The 23,739-nt window shown below is 39.4% G+C and overlaps 2 protein-coding genes across 2 annotated transcripts in view; one reads left to right on the top strand and one right to left on the bottom strand.

Annotated features, from left to right (window-relative positions):
- The window catches only part of LOC139708450 (coiled-coil alpha-helical rod protein 1-like), a 35,482-nt gene extending 18,756 nt beyond the window's left edge, over positions 1–16,726 (top strand). Inside the window, exons 12-20 of the mRNA XM_071620400.1 lie at positions 525–637; positions 2,059–2,164; positions 2,964–3,088; positions 3,542–3,612; positions 4,831–4,948; positions 9,410–9,511; positions 10,313–10,464; positions 14,684–14,873; positions 16,632–16,726. Of these exons, the coding sequence (XP_071476501.1) occupies positions 525–637; positions 2,059–2,164; positions 2,964–3,088; positions 3,542–3,612; positions 4,831–4,948; positions 9,410–9,511; positions 10,313–10,464; positions 14,684–14,873; positions 16,632–16,726 (1,072 nt within the window). The remainder of the gene's footprint in view (positions 1–524; positions 638–2,058; positions 2,165–2,963; positions 3,089–3,541; positions 3,613–4,830; positions 4,949–9,409; positions 9,512–10,312; positions 10,465–14,683; positions 14,874–16,631) is intronic.
- Positions 16,727–19,148: 2,422 nt separating this feature from the next.
- The window catches only part of LOC139708449 (uncharacterized), a 99,268-nt gene continuing 94,677 nt past the window's right edge, over positions 19,149–23,739 (bottom strand). Inside the window, exons 18-19 of the mRNA XM_071620399.1 lie at positions 21,566–21,679; positions 19,149–19,867 (exon numbers count right to left, since the gene is read on the bottom strand). Coding sequence (XP_071476500.1) covers positions 19,821–19,867; positions 21,566–21,679 — 161 coding nt within the window. The 3' untranslated portion in view covers positions 19,149–19,820. The remainder of the gene's footprint in view (positions 19,868–21,565; positions 21,680–23,739) is intronic.

Raw genomic sequence — 23,739 nt, 5'->3', positions numbered from 1 at the left:
TCTGGTAAGGGTTTGACAACTCGTCTTGCACCATTTCATAGTTGCTTGCAATATATTGAAAGAGTCTACCAAGAAACTTACCTGGCTGACGCGATTTGCCGGGATGATGAGTTGTTTCGGAGTATTTTGAGATTAAAGATAAAGGACGGTATACCGACTTTTATTCCAGAATGATCCAGGTTATTGTAGTATGTTTTTAGGGTTGAATTTGAGGGGGAAGAGCTGTATGTTAATTTTTGTTTTGGACATAATTTGGGGATGTTAATACTGTAAAACCGGAATCATTAGTGGCATCAGAGTTTGGCGGATTGAAGCCAACATCCTTTTTTCATGGCATGAAACTTTTGCGATTGGCATTCAGTGCATTGGGTAAAAAAACAAAAAAAACAAACAAACCTTTGTGTACATTTTCCTTTTACAAATCTTGACTCCGTATGAAATTTGTAAAAGTTCCATGCACACAAAAATTCCTGGTTTTACAGTGATTGTACCAGTAGCAGTCCATTTGAACCTTTTTATTCAAGGTGTCACAAGTTCTCTCGGGGGCTGGAAATACACCAACAGCAGGCAGTTAAGAGGATGGCATCGTATGAGCAGCGACTGACATTTGCCACCAGTAGGATGGAGCTTCTCAAAGGTACAAAGAACCATTTCAAACTGTTGAAAGCTATGTTATAATCAACTGAAATCCATTGTCATAGAGTGGCAAGTTACTAATGTGTCTATGGGCTCAGTTCAGTTCACACATTGATGTGATTTCAGAATTCATGGCTCTTGTGCTATGCTTTCCAGGAGGTATAACATGAGAGACGACAAGAACCGTCATATGTGACCCGCTACAACAAAAGGGTCCTAAAGTCGCGCACGGTCGAAGCCGTGAAAAACGAGTTTCAAGTCAGAGCATCAACATTGGTGAAAACTTACGATTTTCTGATTTTGACATATTATTGTAGTCTGACATATCTTCTATCATCTGTCGAAATTTTGAAGCAAAATGGTGAAAGGAAAGACCAAAAAATAGCGTTTTTCTGGGCCATGTTTTTTGGCGTTTCAACGAAGCAGAAACTGGTTCCAAAATTTGGATTGAGCGCCACAGATAGGATCCGCCCCTAACAACGACCAGAGTGCTCTCATTGGCCAGTTTGCTGCTTGCCACTAACCGAAGCGTAAAGCTCACACACTGCCCAGTCGACTAGTGCGTGCAGGCGGGGTGGGCCATGCCCAGCCGCTTCTCCTGGCATCCTGGTCACTGATTGGTCGGTGAGGAGACCGCCGACGCTGTGCTTGAATGAGCATTTCGGGAGTTGCTAGGGCTTGCCTTCTATTGTCCGGAGGTGAAAACTGACTTGCATGTCCCTTGATCGCGATTGCTTCGCAAGGAGAACTTTTAGGGTACTTTTCTCGAAACAGTGATTTCCCAGACGTCTCGACATGCTCTCTTTTAAACATCGATATCTCCGCAGCCGATTATTTTTATAAGATGTGTTATATATCAATTTACAGCAGAAAGATTAGGAAATTATGCCATGCAATTTTCAAATAATTGACCTCGCCCGACTTTAGGATCATTTTGTTGTAGCGGGTCACATATCGTCGGTTGAGAATGATAAGGGCGTTAAGTTGCCGCTAAACCCATAGTGTTTTGGACAACTTAACGCCCTTCTCATTCTCAACAGACGATATGTTCTCATGGAAAGATTTATTTCCCTTATCTAGTAGCAATGCTTCATGTAACTATGTAATTTTGTGGTGATGATAATATATCTGATGTATAAATATAGAGCGTTGGTCTATTGCAACAAACTAAAGCTTCAACCAACCTATATATTTCGCTTTGTTAATTTTGTTGCACTGTATATTTTCCCTATCAATGAAAGTTTTTGAGTCTGTGTCAAGAATTGTGCTTGTCAAATGTGAAAATCAGACCGTCCTTGATATGAAGATGACATCATGTTTGTCCTTCCAATGCCAACATTTCTGCATGAGCTCCTTCAAAAAGGAGAGGAGAGGGGAGCTCAAGTGAAGTTTGAAATATTTCTACCACTTTCCACCAAACAGACCTCTTGGTCAGGAGAGATGCAATGCAGAGACTTGGGCGGGGCTCCTCCAAGGGAGATGGAAACATGGAGTCATCCACCCAAACAGAAGGGTGTGTGTCAGATAGGTGAGGAATGCATTACTGTAAAACGAGGAATGTTCGCGTGCATTTTAATTTCAGGAGAGCCAAGATTCGGGAAATTAAAATGCATGTGAAAAAGGCCATCAGCTCCAATTCACAAAAATTTTATGCCACAAAAATATCGTATTTTACAGTTTTATGATCAACCATAAGCATCATCATCAAATACCTCTACATTAAAGTAAAAGTGGATGTTTTCAATTCAGTGTTTTTAAATGTAGTTTGTGATATTGAAGTACATCTAGGGCTCTTTCAGTTGAAAGGTCAATAGTATTATTTATACAGTTCTTGAGCTTCAAAACTTTTTGTTTATTATTGAAATGTTGAGTGATGAAATTGGTTTGATCAAGGGGAAATTTCTTTTTTATTCATTATTAGAGGGGGAAGAACTGTATTTTCATTTTTGTTGGGTAGGTCGTGTTTAAACTACATTGCACATCTGTGATCATTTCAAGTGTAGTGGGATCATTTCTCTGTAGACCAAGATTTCTTGGATATGTATAATCTAGAAGGAATTACTTCAGGTTTATTTTTTCATTGATTATGTGTCTGTTTGTTTCATAAAACCATTGTTGATACGTTTCCTGCATTTCTGAAGGATTTCCTGGAGAAAGCTCACATTTTTAATGTCATAAGCCTTTTAATCCATTATGAAAATCACGTTTGACATTTTCTGTGCATATTTTCCATAATTACAAAAAATTAGTACTGTAACGATAATCAGTTATAGTTTATATTTACTGCTCTTGTTCAACGTTTCAATGCCATTATGTCTGATAAACAGAGCTGTGCAACCAGAGGTCAGTGCAGAAATTCAACGCTTGAAGAGGGAACGGGATAGTCTTGCCTCAAGACTCAAGGAGGATTCAACCCTTGTTGAGCAAAGACTGCTTGACCTTAGGCAGGAAAGTAAGCTGAGTTAGAATTTAGGTAAAGTGACCAATAATTCAGCGGATGCAGTTTGTTTATGACTTTTCTTCACTTTTCGTTGAAACAAGTTTAATTTCACCCATTAATTGAAACGTTATCTACCCTCTGTGTAAAATGTGATGTTGAATTTAATAATGTCTCCAAGCTGCAATGAATTATGAGTGCAGAGTGCATAGTCATAGGTCATAGTGTATTGATCATGAATTGTGAGTGTAGGGTGGGACTTAGTTCGGAAGAATTCGTTCATCTCCACACAGCTTTCTGCAATGTACACCAACTTTCTACTAATTTTTAAAGCAGTGAAATTGTAAAATCATCAGCATGTCGGTAGATAATGATACAGCGTATTTCATTCCATCCTCTTCAATGTTGGTTCAGTATGGCTGTAGGCTTTGTATACCTTTTGTGTATTTTTGTTTTCATTGATCCCAGTGTCACAAGCCATCAGAAAAAGTGAGGAAAAAGTGGGAAAGCTACAACTGGAGCTGGAGAAGAAATCTTCAGTAAGTGCAAATTATTTATTACCCAAGTAGATTAATTACAAATATTTCCTTTTTGTCAGGCATTGGTCCTACAATGCATGACCAGCTAATCTGTCTTTTTCTGTGCCTGATAACTACAAATGCTGTTTTATATTCTCTGTTTGACTTTACGCTCCAGAAACCCTTAAAGATTGCATCCGTCTCCAGTAAAAAGAGAGTAGAATTGTAAAGATATCTAAAAAATGAATTGTAATGAAATACCATCAAGTGCAGTCATCATTTTTATAGATTGTCCCAGACTTGTCAGAGCAATGTCACATATATCTTTGTAACTCCAGATTAAGGAATACATACATTGTATGATCCAAAGAATATGATGTTTTGATCACACAATCGGTTTTGCACAATCAGATTTAAACTCCTTTTGACTGTTATAACTTCCCAGTGGTAGTCCATTAAGATTTGAAACCATAGAATTATTTCCCCCACATCTTTCTCTTTCCCAGTGTTCAAAAAGAAGTGTAAATCAAAATCATAAAACATCAAAACATGATGCTGCAGCAGTAGGAGGCCTATGCATGTTAACACTTCACACTGAATTGATGTGAAAATGTGAATGTACATAGTAAGAATCATATACATGGTACCAACATGTCAGATTCATACACACACACACACTGGTGTCAAAATAATGTGTTCAAGACAGCATACTCTTGTAGCTAAGCCTTGCATGCACTGCAAATACAAATGTGACCCGCCACGTCAAAAGGGTCCCAAAGTCATTGACGGATGAGCCGAGAAAACCGAGTTTGAAGTTAGGTCATCAAAATCGGTCAAAATCATCAACTTTCTATTTTTGATGTAATTTTGTGTTGTAATGTTTCGTCTATCATCTGCCAAAACTTAGAAGGTAAATGATCAAAGGAAATGGAAGAAATTAGCATTTTTCTGGACCACGATTTCCAAAGTTTAAACGGAGCAGATCCATGTCCTAAGATTTTGATTTAGCACGTCAGATAGACTCAGAGTACTTTTATGAGTCGTGTTACGTATGAAATTAAAGCAGAAGAGTAAGGGAATAATGTCATGTCATTTTCAGAAAATTGACCTCCCCAACTTTCAGATCCTTTAGTTGTAGCTGGTCACAAATGTAAGCAAACATGTCAATAGTAATTGCACTACTGTGGACAGTGTCATGCTGCCTTTGATGTAACTTTTTGTGTTCTTTCATCTGTGCAGAGTGTACAGACCCTTGAAGAAGAGCTTCAGGCAAAGAGTCAAAGTCTCACAGAAGCTAGGGAGGAGCTTGTCACTGTTAGGACAGATCTTGCCAGAACACAGCTTGTGGCAGAAGGTGGTAAGTCACATACTTTCAGTAGGTCTTGAATTGATGATTTAGCCTTTACTTTTCAGTACGTGATGCTCATATTAATGTTCTGGCTGTCATCTGTAACATGAAATATCTGTTTAAGTACAGTTCGACCTCGATTATCCGACCTCCTTTTATTCGGAAATCTCTATTATCCGGACACGTTCACGCAGTGAAGGACTTTTTTTTTAATCCAAAAATTGATAAAAAACAGTGACTTTAACATCTTTTCAATCATGGATCTATTTCACTAATTTCATAAGATGTGCATGATAGGTTTCTCAATATCTAATGAGGTAAAACATGTATGATTTTCACATAAATATAAACTTTATTTTTGTGAAGAAGGGACTACAATTTTGCGCAGGCTAGCATAGATTACACCACCGTTAGTTTAAGGGGTACTCTACCTTCCTAGCTGCTAGTGCACTTGGACGGCAGCTATATACATTAACATTGTGTCTCCCATATCCGGCCAATTCGCTTATCTGGATGAGCGCCGATCCCGACATGGCCGGGTAATCAAGGTCGAACTGTATGTATGTAATATGCTTGCTTGTTGTAAAAAATCTGTTGATGTTCAGATTATCTTAAATGTTGTTGTGTCAATCATAAGGAAGTTTTTTGTCCCCGCCGAACGAGTTCGAGCAGGGGACTATGAAACGGGCTCCGTACGTGTGTGTGTCCGTGTGTCTGTCCGTCCGTGCGTCCGTGTGTGATCAAAATGTTCAAAATGCTACTCCTTCGCCATTTCTAACCCGATTTTGATTCTGTTTGCTTTATATGATAGCACTACATGGGAGCTTCAAAACTTCTTCACAGAATTTCAGTTGTGACCTTTGACCTTGACCTTTGACCTATATTGTACATTTTGCTTCAAAATGCTACTCCTTCGCCATTTCTAACCCGATTTTGATTCTGTTTGCTTTATATGATAGCACTACATGGGAGCTTCAAAACTTCTACACAGAATTTCAGTTGTGACCTTTGACCTTGACCTTTGACCTATATTGTACATTTTGCTTCAAAATGCTACTCCTTCGCCATTTCTAACCCGATTTTGATTCTGTTTGCTTTATATGATAGCACTACATGGGAGCTTTGAAACTTCTATACAGAATTTCAGTTGTGACCTTTGACCTTGACCTTTGACCTATATTGTACATTTTGCTTCAAAATGCTTCTCCTTCGCCATTTCTAACCCGATTTTGCTTCCGTTTGCTTTATATGATGGCACTAGGTGAGGGCTTCAAAACTTCTACACAGAATTTTGACCTTTGACTTCTTTGACCTCTGACCTTGATTTTTGACCTGTATTGTACATTTTGCTACCAAATGCTACTCCTTCGCCATTTCTAACCTGATTTCGATTCCGTTTGCTTTATGTGATGGCACTAGGTTAGGGCTTCAAAACTTCTACACAGAATTTTGACCTTTGACTTCTTTGACCTTTGACCTTGATTTTTGACCTATATTGTACATTGGCTACAAAATGCTACTGGGCAAGTCCAAGATAAGGTCCCCTCAGAAGGTAAAATTTCATCTTTGCTCAATATTGACATGTTTGGTATCATTTTGAAGCTTATGAGTTGAAGTTTTGATTTCCATGGAGGAAAAAATTATATTACGTAAATTTATGCAAATTTCAAGGGCTTCATTTGCATAAATGTGAAACACAGCGTTACGTATGGGACATTTATAAAAATTCATATTAATTCAAAGGAAAGCAAATGATATTTGATTAATATGTGGACATAAGAAGTTCATCAAATAGTTTAACTTGGTATGAAAACTTAGGGATTATGCAAATGATTATGCAAATTAGCTCGTGTCCTATCATGAGATGTCCCATACGTAACAAATTGAGGTCATTTTTTTAGGTTTTTTTCTGAAATTGCTAAGGTTATATTAATGCCCTTTTGGAAAGTTCTAATTTATTGTTTAGAGAAATTAAATACCACAGAAAAAAGAAAAAACAGTAAAAGGAATATTTTTTATAAGGCATTGAAATAATGTTACGTGTGGGACAAATGCGTTACGTATGGGACATCCTCATACATAATGCATGTGAATGCATGTAGCTAGCTGGGAAGGTCTCTCAGTACACAAATGGTCAATCATCCTGAAGAAAGCATCCCAACATTGTCGCTGCTTTTTGAGTTATAGACACTTTAAACAATACATGTACTTGACTGAACAATTTTCAGAAAGGGGGAGGGGAAAATGGCAAAATACACAATGAAAAAACAGCATTAAAGGGATGGTATAGTTTTTTGTAGAAATGGGGATTCAGTTTTCAACATTTAATGAGATGATTGGAAACCAATTATATGAATTACTAAAGAGCATACAATCCTAAGACTAGAGGAATTCAAAGTTTAGTGATGGAGATCCAATTTGAAATGGTTGTGATATAAATATTTAAAAAGAATATGAAGTAAAATGATTTTTTTTTAATTGCAAGTGATACACAAATTGTCCTTATTCAGGTTTCAATAATAGCCACGACAAAATTCATGGGTATACATACTGAGGTGTGACTCGAATCAATGACCTGACTGCTAGACAGACATCATATATCTACTCGATCACAGGGGTTCCACGCAGCAGGTATTGCTTATTCATAAAAATTAATATTTCTTGTGTCAAGTTGTTTTTTATTGAAACGAAATGGCAAACTGCCCTTCATCAATGGAAGTAAACACTTTAAACTATTCAATTTTTCAGTAGTAACTATCCTGATAAAAATAGGGCATACCCCATACTCAGGTTGGTCATGAAAATATAGAATATGATTAAATATGATTATGATGGTAAATATTTGGGAAATATTGTTCCCTTGTCAATCTGGATCAGTATTTGAGTAGTTTCAACTGATTCCATTTCAATAATTATGCAAAAATTTGTTTATGGGTATTTTGCAAAATTATTTTGCAAAATACCCATAAATGTGTCTCTCCACACACTAAACGAATGGGGGACAAAGGGCATGCATACTCAGGTTGGTCATAAAAATATAAAAATATGATTGAATATGATTAGGATGGTGAATATTTGGGGAATATTGTTTCCTTGACAATCTGGATCAGTATTTGAGTAGTTTCAACTGATTTTACTTCAATAATTATGCAAAATACCCATAAACATGGTTCTTCACACACTAAATGAATGGGGGACAAACTGTCCCATACGTAACTGTCCCATACGTAACAGGTCATGTCTGTCTTTAATTAGAACCTGTAATTAGAGCTTTTTACCTAATGGCACGAAACTTACCTATGATAATCTTGAGTGTTGTGACTTTCATCACAGTGAGTTACAAGTTGTAGAATGAAATACTTTCAGAGAGTTTTGAGGTTGAAAAAAATGTTCAAAAAAACAAAATTTTTCTGGTCCCATACGTAACGGCACATATTTTCTCTTCTAGAATATAATTGTGAAGGTCATTTTTCTCCATTTTTTGCATGATTATACTTCTCCTAGATATCAATCACCATGATAAAGTTTGATATGATCAAAAGCCATTAACACTATTTTTCAGGTCATAAAAGTCTCTGAATGTCCCATACGTAACGCGCGTGTTATCTTGGACTTGCCCTACTCCTTCGCCATTTCTAACCTGATTTCGATTCCGTTTGCTTTATGTGATGGCACTAGGTGAGGGCTTCAAAACTTCTACATAGAATTTTGACCTTTGACTTCTTTGACCTTTGACCTTGATTTTTTTACCTATATTGTACATTTTGCTACTAAATGCTACTTCCTGTGGGGACATATATTACGCACCGCGTAATTTCTACTTTTCCTTGTTTTTAAGTGTTTTGGTGATACAGATATACATGAAACATAGCAAATACAATTGAACACATGCCTTGAAACATCACACTCATGCATCTCTGTTCGTATTATTGGTATTAAATGGTGAAATAGGAAGCATGAAATATTGACATACCTTTTGTACATTGACTTCAGTGAATGCAAACTTTAAGCAGTCCATTGTTTGCATCAACCAATAGTAAGTTTTAATACAGTATGTGCAGGAGAGACCCACACTAGACAGATGCACAAATGATTCACTCCATAGGCCTACCTGTTATGACATTTATAGTGATCTCATTTTTATGATGCCGGATATTTGTCCAAATAATTCTCCAGTGATATTTTTCTGATTAGATGATGACAGTGCAGGCAATACTTAAGTTTGTGTATGCATGTTTTGGGGTTGTTGTTGTTTTTGCATACCTTTTTCATCAGCAAACAGCTGATAATCAATACTTGAGGATGAGATGCTTATATGATGATAAGATGTTGATACATGTAGGTCAAAAAATACATGTTGTACCACCTTCTTAAGGTTTTGCCTTCCAATGTGGGACTTTTAAAGAAACGGGTACCACGATATAGTGTTTTGATAGAGCTGTTTCCTTTTTGATACAAACCTACACGTAGCTGCAGATGAAAAGTGCAAGATCCTCGAGAGTCAGCACACCGAGAGGTTGGCTGAGATGGAACAGAGGCTCAATGATGCTAGGAGAGAACATGCCAAAGCAGGTTAGTACAGCTGGTCATGCTGTGAAACTTTGGAGGTATTAAATCTATCAGTGTAATGATATACCACTTGTTTCCTTGTATGTGGGACTGTCAGCAATCTTTAACCATGATAAAATGCAAAATTATAAAGCACAATAGGAAGAAGATTTCTTGGTCATACATGACCAAGTAGTTTGGGCAGATGTGTACATTTTGAATGAGTTGAGTAGCAGTTGGATACAGAGACTCTCCACTGAAGCATCTCTGCAACTGGAGATTCCCACCTAGACCCCTAGAAAAATGGGAGATTTTGATGGTGTGAATGTGGCCACAATGTTATGTACACTTTAACATATATGAGCCCAAAGCTTGATTGTCCTGTGCAGCCACATCCAGGGCCAGAGAGTTTGAGTCTCTGCAGATATGAAGATGGGAGATTGGCAAAGAAACTCTTACAGTAATGTAGGTCAGATGAAATCATTGATTGACCAGACATCTTACAGAGACAAGGGTCAAAGATTTTTCTACCTTACTCATTTATGAACGTTAGATGCATATAGATATTGGAAATGTACCTTCTTAAGTTAAGGTCGAGGCACAGCATACATCAAGATCGTTTACTGACTTTGAAGCGTTTTGTAGCATGACAGTTTTGTTTGTGGGATCTTGAGTTGTTGCTCAAGACATCAGGAGTATTTGTAGTTATTCTCATCTTTTATGATTCATTGGCATCTGCCTCAAAGATATGGAACCATGATTATTTTGACAGCCGATTTGTACCTTGCCTTCCCCCCCCCCCCCCCCCCCTGCTCTCTGTGGTAGTTGTGTCACTACGGCAACTGGAAAGACAGTCTGCTCGGGAGAGGGAACGCTCCAAGGAGGCCCTTGCCTCGCAGGAGGAGTATCTAACCCGAGAAACTTTGAAACTGCAAACCAAACTGAGTGAGGTTGAGGCAGACAGGAACCTTTTGATGGTAAGTACAGTGCACTCCCGTTATAACAAACACGGTTATAACGAAATTTCGGTTATAACGAAGTAAAAATTTGGGCTGCAATGTCATCCACTCTGTGTATTTCTATTGTTTATTCGTTCGGTTATTACAAAATTCCGACATAACGAAAGAAAACTGCCGGTCCCGAGGACTTCGTTATAACGGGAATCCACTGTATCTGTAGTATGGGAACTGTTAGCAGAGTCATTTGATGAACAAATCATGCCTCAATCTTTTGCGATAACTTCTGTTGATTACAGCAAATGATAGGGCTATAATAGTAATCGAGCTACATGATGACAATTTTTTAAAGGGGCAAGGGCTAAAGTTGGTGAATTATGAAGCAAAACTTAAACATGATGCTTTTTTCCAGTTTGTGTATAAGCTTGTAAAAGTTTTGTAAGATGATGACATCACTTCGTCTAATTTGCATATTTGACGATCGGCAAATAATGGCAATGTTTGTCAAAGACTTATCATATCTTGAATTTATTTGACTCTCATTCTGTCCACTTTCAATAGAACTATTCCCATTCTGTATTCAAATTCCTCTCTGTCGTAACATCACTTCATGTTACAAGGCACTTTATATTCTGCTTCATAAGTGACCCGCGACAACAAAAGGATCCTAAAGTCGCTGACGGCTGAGCCAAGAAAATCGAGTTTGAAGTCACGTCATCAAAATTGGTCAAAACAATCGGATTTCTGTTTTTACAAAATTTTGTAGTCTAATGTATTGTCTATCATCTGCCGAAAATTCGAAGCTAAATGATTAAAGGAAAGGTAACAAATTAGCGTTTTTCTTGACCATGATTTTCCGACTTTCAACGTAACAGAAACGTGTCTGAAGATTTGGATTTAGCGCTGCAGCTAGACTCCGCCCCTAGCAACGAGGGAGTGATCTTATTGGTTAGTGGGTGGCATCCTGATTATTGATTGGTCGTGCGTAGACCGCTGGTGCTAAGCTTGAATGAACATCGCGGAGGTGGCTAGGAGCATGCCTTCTATTGTCAAGCGGTAAAAACTGTCTCGCCTCCTCTTGATCATGATAGCGTCAGAAGGAAAACTTTGAAGACGTTTTTCTCGCGACTCTGATTTTCTCAACCACTTAACGTGCGCAAACAAAATCATTGATATCTCCGCAACCGAGTACTTTTATGTGTTGTGCTATATATGAAATTCAAGTAGAAGAGTAAGGGAATAATGTCATGCCATTTTCAGAATATTGTCCTCGCCCGACTTTCGGATCCTTGTTGTAGCGGGTCACATATTTTTTGAAAACTCATAATAAGGACTGACTGACGTGGAATTTTCCATAATGTGCAATACTCTGCCATTCATCCTGCAGTTAAATGTTGGTAGCAAACCATGGAGAACAGCTCCTGGGGAATGGCATGTCCATATGAAGGTTTACGATCCCTGCAGTAAACAAGAGACCCGCGGGTCTAGCGCTCACCTGAGTATCGCAAGTTCACCTTTCACGCAGTCACTAATCTAAATTATTCACAGCTCTACCAAAATTTGACGAGGCATTCTCAAGTGGAAGATGAAAATGTACAATAAGGGCCCAATTTTTTCAAGATTCCTTAATTTGGGGGAATTGGGGCCCCCTGGGGCCCTCTGGGTGGGGCATGGTGCCCAGTTTGATAAATTGAGATCCTGACCACCTAGGGATGCTACCTGCCAAGTTTGACAAAAATCCATCATGAGGTTTTCAGGAAGAAGATGAAAATGTACAATTCAGGCCTCCATTTGGACCCTTCCAACCACCCCCCCCCCCCCACCCCCAAGAGGGGCACCCCTGGATCTCCTATGAACAAACTTGAAACTACAGTCATTACTGTACTCACTCATAGTATTATCTCAGCTCTATAACTTCTGATTCTAGAGAAGATTTTTAAAGATTCCTTCATTTGGGGGGTTTGGGCCCCCTGGGGGCCCCCTGGGCGGGGCATGGTGCCCATTTTAACAAATTGAGATCCTAACCCCCTAGGGATGCTACCTGCCAAGTTTGGTGAAAATGGGTCATGGGGTTCTCAAGAAGAAGATAAAAATGTACAATTTAGGCCCCATTAGGACCCCTCCTCACCCCCACCCCCCCCCCCCCCCCCCTGGGTCCAAAGGGGGGCACCCCTGATTCTGCCATGAACAAACTTGAAACTACAGTCATCAATGTGCTAACTCATAGTATTAACCTAGCTCTATCACTTCTGGTTCTAGAGAAGAAGATTTTTGCGGATTCCTTAATTTTGGGGGGTTTGGGCCCCCTGGGGGCCCCCTGGGTGGGTCATGGTGCCCATTTTAACAAATGGAGTTCCTAACCCCCTAGGGATGCTACCTGCCAAGTTTGGTGAAAATGGGTCATGGAGTTCTCAAGAAGAAGATGAAAATGTACAATTTAGGCCCCATTAGAACCCTTCCCCACCCCCCTCCCCTGGGTCCCAAGGGGGGCACCCCTGATTCTGCCATGAACAAACTTGAAACTACAGTCATCAATGTACTAGCTCATATTATTAACTTAGCTCTATCACTTCTGGTTCTAGAGAAGAAGATTTTTACAGATTCCTTAATTTTTGGGGGTTTGGGCCCCCCTGGGGGCCCCCTGGGTGGGGCATGGTGCCCATTTTAACAAATTGAGTTCCTAACCCCCTAGGGATGCTACCTGCCAAGTTTGATGAAAATCGGTCTTGGGGTTCTCAAGAAGAAGATAAAAATGTACAATTTAGGCCCCATTAGGACCCCTCCTCACCCCCCCCCCCCCCCCCCCTGGGTCCAAAGGGGGGCACCCCTGATTCTGCCATGAACAAACTTGAAACTACAGTCATCAATGTGCTAACTCATAGTATTAACCTAGCTCTATCACTTCTGGTTCTAGAGAAGAAGATTTTTGCGGATTCCTTAATTTTGGGGGGTTTGGGCCCCCTGGGGGCCCCCTGGGTGGGTCATGGTGCCCATTTTAACAAATGGAGTTCCTAACCCCCTAGGGATGCTACTTGCCAAGTTTGGTGAAAATGGGTCATGGAGTTCTCAAGAAGAAGATGAAAATGTACAATTTAGGCCCCATTAGAACCCTTCCCCACCCCCCTCCCCTGGGTCCCAAGGGGGGCACCCCTGACTCTGCCATGAACAAACTTGAAACTACAGTCATCAATGTACTAACTCATATTATTAACTTAGCTCTATCACTTCTGGTTCTAGAGAAGAAGATTTTTACAGATTCCTTAATTTTGGGGGGTTTGGGCCCCCCTGGGGGCCCCCTGGGTGGGGCATGGTGCCCATTTTAACAAATTGAGTTCCTAACCCCCTAGGGATGCTACCTGCCAAGTTTGATGAAAATCGGTCTTGGGGTTTTCAAGAAGAAGATGAAAATGTAAAAAGTTTACGCACGACGCACGACGGACGACGCACGACGGACGACGGACGACGGACGACGGACGACGCACGACGCACGACGCACGACGCACGACGGACGCCGGACGAAGGGCGATCGCAATAGCTCACTTGAGCCTTTGGCTCAGGTGAGCTAAAAAATGGATCGTGATAAAAATGCAGTCATGCTCTTTAACTCTTTGTTTGCCATGGTGGAAACCCCCTGTGTGCCACGTTATTCTGAGACACGAAGGTAGTCATGCTTTGAGAAAGAATTCTATTTTTCCAATCTATGTAACTTCTACAAGTTTCTGTTAAGCTGGACATGATAGTGAGCAAAGTTGGAGAGGAATGCCAAGCTTTGCTTTCATACAGATTGTATGACAAATCCGTTTCTATGTATTTTTTTTAATGACCAGTTGCTACATTACTGGAAAGGCATGGATTTTGCTCATGAAACGGTGAGAAAAACTTAGAATTTACCCGCAAATTTAGTTGGGAACACCGCTTGATAGTCAATCAACACATAAAATGCAAGGTGTATGCAAAAAGAACAAAAACTCGAGAAATGCTTTCATTGTACCACGAGATTAGGTGACTTATCGATCGGTTTAAGCGGATTAGTGCGTTTGAGCGGAATAGGCGAAGTTGGCACGCCGTCGACTGAGTGGGACGTGTGAACATGGCACATAAAGAGTTAAGCCATCTTTGCTTTTATGGCACTGTTTTTACTATTATTTCACCTCTCAAAATTTATATCAACATTGTGCCCCCCCCCCCCCCCCCCATTGTATTCATTTATTTCTTTGTTTGTTGTTTATGTTTTCTGCAGGTAACACTGAGACAGGAAGGTTTGCTGGGGAACTACAGGGCAAGGGAGACTGGTAAATCATCACATCTTGGAAATTCAGAGAGTGCTTCTGCTGAGTCTGATAATGCAGAGAACGCAGCTCAACCACGGGAGGCTGCAACAGGTGGCAGAAAGCAATGTCATTTTACATCTACACAGAAAGGAGGAAGGGGTGAGAGATTGATCCAGCAAAAGCAAAAGGGTTACTATGTAGTGTGTGATTGTCTACTCATTTACATGCAAAGCAGCCATAAGGAGAATAAATCAAAAATTTTAAGTATTCACGACACTTCCCATGCCTGGGAAGTTTTTTTTTTTTCTTCTTCTTTTTCTTTTGTATATGCAAATTTTTGTTGTTGTTTGCTTTTGTTTTGTTAAACAAATTACATAGAGATACTTCCAGCAAACTTGATTCTCTTCTTGCCCTGATTTATTTGGGATCAAACTCAACTGCGTCTGTGGAACCCTTATGAATCAGGGGACAGTGAATATAAGTTATTTGTGACCCGCTACAACAAAATGATCCTAAAGTTGGGCGAGGTCGATTATTTGAAAATTGCATGACACAATTCCCTAATCTTTCTGCTTTAAATTGATATATAACACGTCTTACAAAAATAATCGGCTGCGGAGATATCGATGTTTAAAAGAGAGCATGTCAAGACGTCTGGGAAATCACTGTTTCGAGAAAAGCGCCCTAAAAGTTCTCCTTGCGACGCAATCACAATCAAGAGACACGCAAGTCAGTATTCACCTCCGGACAATAGAAGTTAAGCCCTAGCAACCCCCGAAATGCTCATTCAAACACAGTGTCGGCGGTCTCCTCACCGACCAATCAGTGACCAGGATGTCAGGAGAAGCGGCTGGGCATAGCGCAACCCGCCCGCACGCACCAGTCGACTGGGCAGTGTGCGAGCTTCAGGCTTCGGTTAGCGGCAAGCAGCAAACTGACCAATGAGATCACTCTGGTCGTTGTTAGGGGCGGAGCCTATGTGTGGCGCTCAATCCAAATGTTCGAACCAGTTTCTGCTTCGTTGAAACGCCAAAAAAACATGGCCCAGAAAAACGCTATTTTTTGGTCTTTCCTTTCATCATTTTGCTTCAAAATTTCGACAGATGATAGAAGACATGTCAGACTCTAATCAGGGCTTGACACTAACGGTGGCCCGGTGGCCCAGGGCCACCAAAAATGAAAGTCGGGCCACCAAATTTCAGAAAATTTTGGTGGCCCACCTAGGGCCACCAAAATTTTTTGAGAAGTGTGTCAATAAATTCGTCACTTTTTGCGCCGGAAATGCATAAATACATGCAGTGAGTGTGCAACTTGTTTTTAAAAAATGGACTTTTATCAATGCTTTTTTTTCGGGCCACCAAAAATTTGAAATTGATGATTTTGGTGGCCCCATCGGGCCACCGAAAAATAAAGTTAGTGTCGAGCCCTGCTCTGATAATATGTCAAATTCAGAAAATCATAAGTTTTGACCAATTTTGATGCTCTAACTTCAAACTCGATTTTCACGGCTTCGACCGTGCGCGACTTTAGGACCATTTTGTTGTAGCGGGTCACATTTATGTTCTTAGTTCTGATGTGTAGAAATTTTGTAACAGTCATGTAACTGACCATTGCGTCAGTAATTACTTTATCCAATGTTCCTCACAGTGATTCCACATTCCATTTGAGAGGCTTTTTGGGGGCCTTTCCAGAGCTAAATTTCTTGATATGGACATTGCCAACTTGGTTATAAAACCTCTTTTGCCTCCTTCCCAGCATCATTTCACTTGACTGTAACTAAAAGTATCCAAATCTTGCTGAACCTCATTAGATGAACACTCACTTTTGCATGACTGACCAAAGAAAATCTGCAATGTCCATCCACATGTCGGTAGCCAAATAAAAGCATAATTATGTTCCACTTTTCTGTCTCCTCAGAACCTCTTCACGCTGTACTGGAGGACCTCCATAACATCGCTGCTAAAGTACTGGAAGATGAGGATGAAGATGAAGATGAGGATGAGGAAGGATGAGGTGCTGTCCGCAGCCTTAAGTTTAGGAAAATCACCAGAATAAGATGCAAACCTTCCTTAAGTTTAGGAAAATCACCAGAATAATAGCAACAACAAAGTTTCTGGTTTGCTTTTGATATCCAATCAAAAGGAAGATGATATAATCAAAAGAGACATTTTAAAATATCTTCAGGGGAAGACAGAAAACTGTGCTAAGACTTATAGTTTAACTATGTATGTGCCACGTTTGCACGCCTGACTCAGTCAACGGCGTGCCAAGGTCACATATTCTGCTCAAAGGCACAAACCTGTCCAAACCAATTGATAAATCACCAAAAGTGTTTCTCGGGATTCTATTCCAGTCACATGTAGCGTGCATTTTATGCGGTGGTTAAGCGGTGTTCCCGAATGGATTTGCAAGTAAATTCTTTGTTTCTGTCACTGTTATGTGTGCAAAAGTCATGCCTCTACAAATACTCTAGCTACTGGTCATTTGATGTAAAAACAGTAAGAGATTTGTAAGGCAAAGTACAATGTACATCAAAGCAAAGCTTGACATTTTTTCAACAACTTTGTTCATTTCATGTCCAGGGTAACAAAAATATGTAACAGTCGCATAGATTCAAAATATAACTTTGCTGCTGTCTCAGAATACTGTTGCACACAGGGGGTTTTCATTGTGGCACATACAGAGTTAACTATCCTTAGCTGGCACTGATCAAGAGATCGTCACATTTGTAATTGCTAGTTTTTAGGAATTTATGAAGATCTGTAATTGTGTATATGATTTTGGCACACAATGTCAAGTAAGTTTCATTGAATTTATTTCTCCATAAAAGTGATCGTTGCCAGTCAACTTCATAGATAATGCAGAACAAGAATTAGACAGCCTCTCCCTGGCTCTGCCTCATTGCCAAGATTCATTGTTTGTGCTCCGGAGGAAGTGAACACCTTGCAAGCTGTTGATATTTTGAAAGAGTTTTGTTCATTAAGGCAAGCAGCACCTTGATTTTATGAAGATGCAGTCAGACACAACCATGTTATTTCTGCTGAAAGAAAAGGAGATAAGTTATTAAACCATCATAACTGTCATCACATTCTCACTTTTTCTGCTGCAGCTTTGTTTTGTGTTGTTTTCTTGCAAACTGCCTTTAACATTCCTAGTATGATTTCTTGAAAATTGAAAATTGAAAGATTTACTGCCATTCATGGAGTATACCATAATTATATCCCCCTCAAAAAATTACAATCAGAATTTCTGCAGTAATAACCTCAACCTGTTGAGGACGGACTGATTTTGCTATCACACACGTTTCCCATAGACACCTGCCTGAGTATATTCGGGACTCAATTCCAAGGTATGAAACTATACAGGTGCTCATAAAACAAAAGATTTGTTCTGCTTCATGTTGACTCTTTAGTCAAAGTCAAATTTTTCCTTAAGTCAATGCTTTTTCTTTTGCCACAGTTGTGTAGACTTATGCAGGTCTTTACAAATGTATGAATGCATATTATACATTATGTTTGTGTATGTTTTATGTGTACTGTATATATATATATATATGTATATATATATGTATATATATATATATATATATATATATATATATATATGTATATATATATGTATATATATATATATATATATATATATATATGTATATATATATGGTATACATTCATGTACATTTGTATATGCACTGTACATCAATGCATACAAACATTCGTGCACACATGCATATCTACGCACAAGGTAACACTGGTCTTGAAAGTGATTTCAGAGATTGCAGGCTTTTAATTTTATCAGCAATAGGTCTACGACAGCAAATTCATTAAAAAGGATAGATATTTTATCTACACAATGTATAAACACACATGCATACACAATTTTTTTTTTTGCGTGAGATAATCTAAATAGACCCCTTGAATTATGCACATCTGTCAAAGATTCATCTTTGTCTTTTGGCGGGCAAGCAGTAGCGAATCCAGAGGGGGGCGCACCGGGTGCACACCCCCTCTTTAATTGTTGTGAAATCAAAAGAAATAAAAAGAAAAAGATGAGATGAAACCCTGAAGAAGCACCAGAAATATCGCTGCCCCCCCCCCCCCCCCCCCCCCCCCCCTCTACAGAATTCCTGGATCCGTCCGTGGCAAGTAAAATTAACTTTTCCCCCTTCAGCTCAAACTGTCAACCATCATGCTGAGTTCAATACTTGATTATTTGATTGTTTTGATTTGTCCTTTGTTTTCAATAGAAAAAAATCACACTTTCACAATCCTTCAAAATGAACTGGCAGTACAATTCATTTTGATTGGCAACTGATGAATGCTGAAGGTAGGGCGACAAAGAGAAGCTCAGCTTAGAAATAGGTTTGATACGCTTGCTGCTCAAGTTCCTAGGAAAAAGAAATGATTAAACCCAGACGTTCAAATTTTCGGTTGAAGATCTCTTGCTTTCAAATATTCTACTGAATGTAAGTGATATCATTATTATTATCGGTATTCTGTGAAGCTGTCTGAAACCTTAGGGTACACTTTGATGAATCTATGACCGTGAATCCACACATCTGTTCATATGGTAAGATATCAAAACAGTTTGGGCATTGTGAATAATTATAATGATACACTTTACCTCTTATTTTGCTGTCCATGATACACAATGCATTCATATTGCCCTAGAGTAATAATCTAATAGATGCTGTGTTGGCTTCATTACATTCCAAACTTAAGGCTAACAAGAATCCATTGTTTGAGTAACAAACACCAAAATAAAAGAAAAATAAAGGTTTTCCAGACATGATTACTCTGCATGCTACCCTTTCCCTTATCCTTTCCTCTTTTTTTTTTACCTCTGACTGATAGAATAATAATGTTCTTAATGTAATGTATCTTCATGCTAAAGTTTCTCTCGATGTCACCAAGAAATATTGCTGAACAGTTTATCACTTTCAACTACAAACTACTAGACTATCTGCTCTATCAGTGGAAGATCAAATATCAGATTCAAGTAAAACACAGCCAATGGAGTAGCTTACGGTATCATCTCCCAGACGAGGGTGGAGTTGAGGGAGGATATTCGAGAAGAATTGGCAGCCATGAAAAGGAAAATATTTCTTCACGGAGATGGGCCTTCTTCAGTAGGAACCACTGTCGTGCCATCATCTACAGATAAAACACCAAAAATATGCACAAATAAATCACACACACTCTTTGTGACCCTTGTAACACAAAACAAGAAAAGCAACAACCAAAAAAACATGTTAGCAGTCACATACCTAGTGTATGTAAGATTATAAATGGGGGGGGGGGGGGGGGGGGGGAGGGGGTGAAATAGATATAATTTATGTAAAGCTCTACAAATTGTATTTTAGGAAAATAGTGGGTCACAACTTCAGTCTCAGAAAAGGATGTGGTGAGCATATAATGTCCCTTATTTTAAAGTTGATAATTTATATAAGGCGGAATATGATAATTTAATGCGGTTAGTATAGACTCTCAAAGCGTAATCATCATCAAATGCATTTTGTATCATTTAGTTCTAATCTTTAATTCTAATCTTTTGTCAGGGCCCACATATCCTGTCGATATGCCCGTGTAGGCCTACTTTGCAATAGCTGCCTGAACAATTATGTGACACCTTTTCATCATTTCCTTTCTCTCTTCCTCCAATCATCATGCGAGAAATGAAAGAAGGCAGAAAGCTGTAAAAAATGCAAGTGCCATAATGTGTCTCGCCCATTTGCGTAAAAGAAATTGTACGCGAATGGGATATAACAAGTTTCAAGTTTAGTTTCAAGTTTATTCAAAGTTTCCACAATACAAAAATTACTTGAGAACAATAATAAGTAACAAGGAATACATTGTTGAATATATGCGATTAAAACAATTTGCAGAATATTTGAACATAAATTGACAATGCATGTAGATGCATTATAGATGTTAAGTGGAGGGGTCTTAGAAAAGCAAGCTTGTATAATAAGACCCAGATAACAGATTTAAAAAAAAAAGAGATATAACAGATAAAAAGATATAAAAGGGTACAAATTTATGGCAAAAAAGAAACGTGCCATAAAAATTCAACATTGGGCCCTTAAAGTTCGTTGACCCCTGCCTTTGACCTTTGACCTTGTGGTGACCATCCACTCACCAAGGGACATCTACCATCCAAGTTTGGTCACAAACGGACCTATAGATCAAAAGTTATGACCCATAATAGAAATGTGCCATAAAAACTTAAAATTGGGCTCTAAAAGTTCGTCGACACTTGCTTGTGACCTTGAACCTTGTGGTGATCATCCACTCCCCAAGGGACATCTACCATCCAAGTTTGGTCACAAACGGACCTACAGTATGTGTAGGACCCTATGGATTAAATGACCCATAATAGAAACGTGCCATAAAAACTTGACATTGGGCTCTAAAATTTCGTTGACCCATGCTTGTGACCAATGACCTAGTGGTGACCATCCATTCCCCAAGGGACATCTGTACCATCCAACTTTAGTCACAAACGGACCTATGGATCAAAAGTTATGACCCATAATTGAAATGCGCCACAAAGACTTAACATTGGGCTCTAAAAGATCATTGACCCCTGCCTGTGAGCTTTGACCTTGAGGTGACCTCATATATGGTAAAATGTGAAACTTTGTATGACCCCTCTTCCATCAAAGTTTGATTGCAATTGAAGCCCAGAGTAAAGAGTTATTCAAGTTTTTGTAGCGTTACGGACAGACGACGGACGGACGGATGGACGACGGACGGACGGCGGACGGACAGACGCCGCAGATGATCCCTTAGTCTCCCCTCACCTCCGGTGGGCTCGACAAAAAACCGCATGAATACGGAAAATTGACTCACCGTCTAAACAGACCTTACAGCTGAGATGGCAGTTTGCCAACATCCAGCGAGGAAGCCGATCACACTCTCCGATCGATGCCCAGTACGGACACCTCTCGTAATTGTCCTGGCAAACTATCGCAAGAAATGAACGAGTGGTATCAAGACATGCAATACCACGTCTTAAGGCTACTTCATTTGCTATAATCTTTCATACATTTTATGTCTTTCATATCTTCCTTACCCAAGAAGAATTGTGGTAATTGTGATTTTCTTTATCTGTACAATGCCCAGTACGGACACCTCTCGTAATTGTCCTGGCAAACTATCGCAAGAAATGAACGAGTGGTATCAAGACATGCAATACCACGTCTTAAGGCTACTTCATTTGCTATAATCTTTCATACATTTTATGTCTTTCATATCTTCCTTACCCAAGAAGAATTGTGGTAATTGTGATTTTCTTTATCTGTACAAAATATAAACAACACAATAACTTTGAAGTTATTAATTTCAATGCAATACAATTTATCTTTTAGTGATCGTGAACTCTGTAATCTCATTGGTCAATCAACCACTGAATATTTCCCGTATTCCGTGAAAAGGTCATAATATTATGCGCATGCGCTAAACCCGCCACTGAATATTTTCCGTATTCCGTGATGTGATAACCATATATTATCATCTATATAGGACGTTTTAGCGGCGCATTAAAAACGCGTATTGTGTCCGCTCAATTTTTACCGTTCAATATCAGAGCATATTGAACGAATCGCATAGACCAACGTATCAATTCCCATAGGCTACCGTTGTTACTTGCCGTTCAAGATCACACGATATTCAACTCTGTCTCGTTTATCGCACGAGCGCTTGCTGAATGCGCAAACGCTTGCTACTAGTGCGCGTCATTTTGTTACATTTTTCACAAGCGCGCAAACATCTTGCTAGTTGTTTGTTTCATGCGCAGTTTTAGGGGCTTCCCCTTTTCAGCGCTGGGATGGGACAGTGCTGCCGAGTCAACTTCAAAGACGAGTAGAAGCCGGGTAATTTTGTGCAGTTCATGGTTGCTCTACTTGATTGTATAGATGATAATAATTATATTGGATGGCCTTGATTCATGGAATACCAGGGAATATTGCACTCGTTAGAGTCAATATTGCACTCATCTTCGATTCGTGCAATATGGTATCCCATTCATAGCCATCCAGTATAATATGAATATTATACGAATAATTTATGAGTTGTGAGTGCACAGGGCACGAATATCGCACGAGGCGCGAGATAAGCCACTGGTCTATTCAACAAGGCGCGTAGCGCCGCGTTGAATAGACCAGTGGCGAATCTCGCGCCGAGTGCGGTATTACGTACCCCAATGCACGAACAAAATCATAAATTATTCGTTTTATACAACACCTTGTCCACAATCACAGTACTAAACAAGGAAAAGTAGAAATTACGCGGTGCGTAATATATGTCCCCGCCGGAAGTAGCATTTAGTAGCAAAATGTACAATATAGGTAAAAAGATGAAGGTCAAAGGTCAAAGAAGTCAAAGGTCAAAATTCTATGTAGAAGTTTTGAAGCCCTCACCTAGTGCCATCACATAAAGCAAACGGAATCGAAATCGGGTTAGAAATGGCGGAGTAGCATTTTGTAGCGAATGTACAATATAGGTAAAAAAATCAAGGTCAAAGGTCAAAGAAGTCAAAGGTCAAAATTCTGTGTAGAAGTTTTGAAGCCCTCACCTAGTGCCATCACATAAAGCAAACGGAATCGAAATCGGGTTAGAAATGGCGAAGGAGTAGCATTTGGTAGCAAAATGTACAATACAGGTCAAAAATCAAGGTCAAAGGTCAAAGAAGTCAAAGGTCAAAATTCTGTGTAGAAGTTTTGAAGCCCTCACCTAGTGCCATCACTTAAAGCAAACGGAATTGAAATCGGGTTACAAATGGCGAAGGAGTAGCATTTTGTAGCAAAATGTACGATATAGGTCAAAAATCAAGGTCAAAGGTCAAAGAAGTCAAAGGTCAAAATTCTGTGTAGAAGTTTTGAAGCCCTCACCTAGTGCCATCACATAAAGCAAACGGAATCAAAATCGGGTTAGAAATGGCGAAGGAGTAGCATTTTGTAGGCAATGTACAATATAGGTCAAAAATCAAGGTCAAAGGTCAAAGAAGTCAAAGGTCAAAATTCTGT

This window comes from Diadema antillarum, unplaced genomic scaffold, assembly GCF_040938485.1.
Source record: "Diadema antillarum isolate AM-2024a unplaced genomic scaffold, OU_Dant_1.0 seq00001337_RagTag, whole genome shotgun sequence".
NCBI lineage: Eukaryota > Metazoa > Echinodermata > Echinoidea > Diadematoida > Diadematidae > Diadema > Diadema antillarum.
This window is presented reverse-complemented; position numbering and strand designations above follow the sequence as displayed.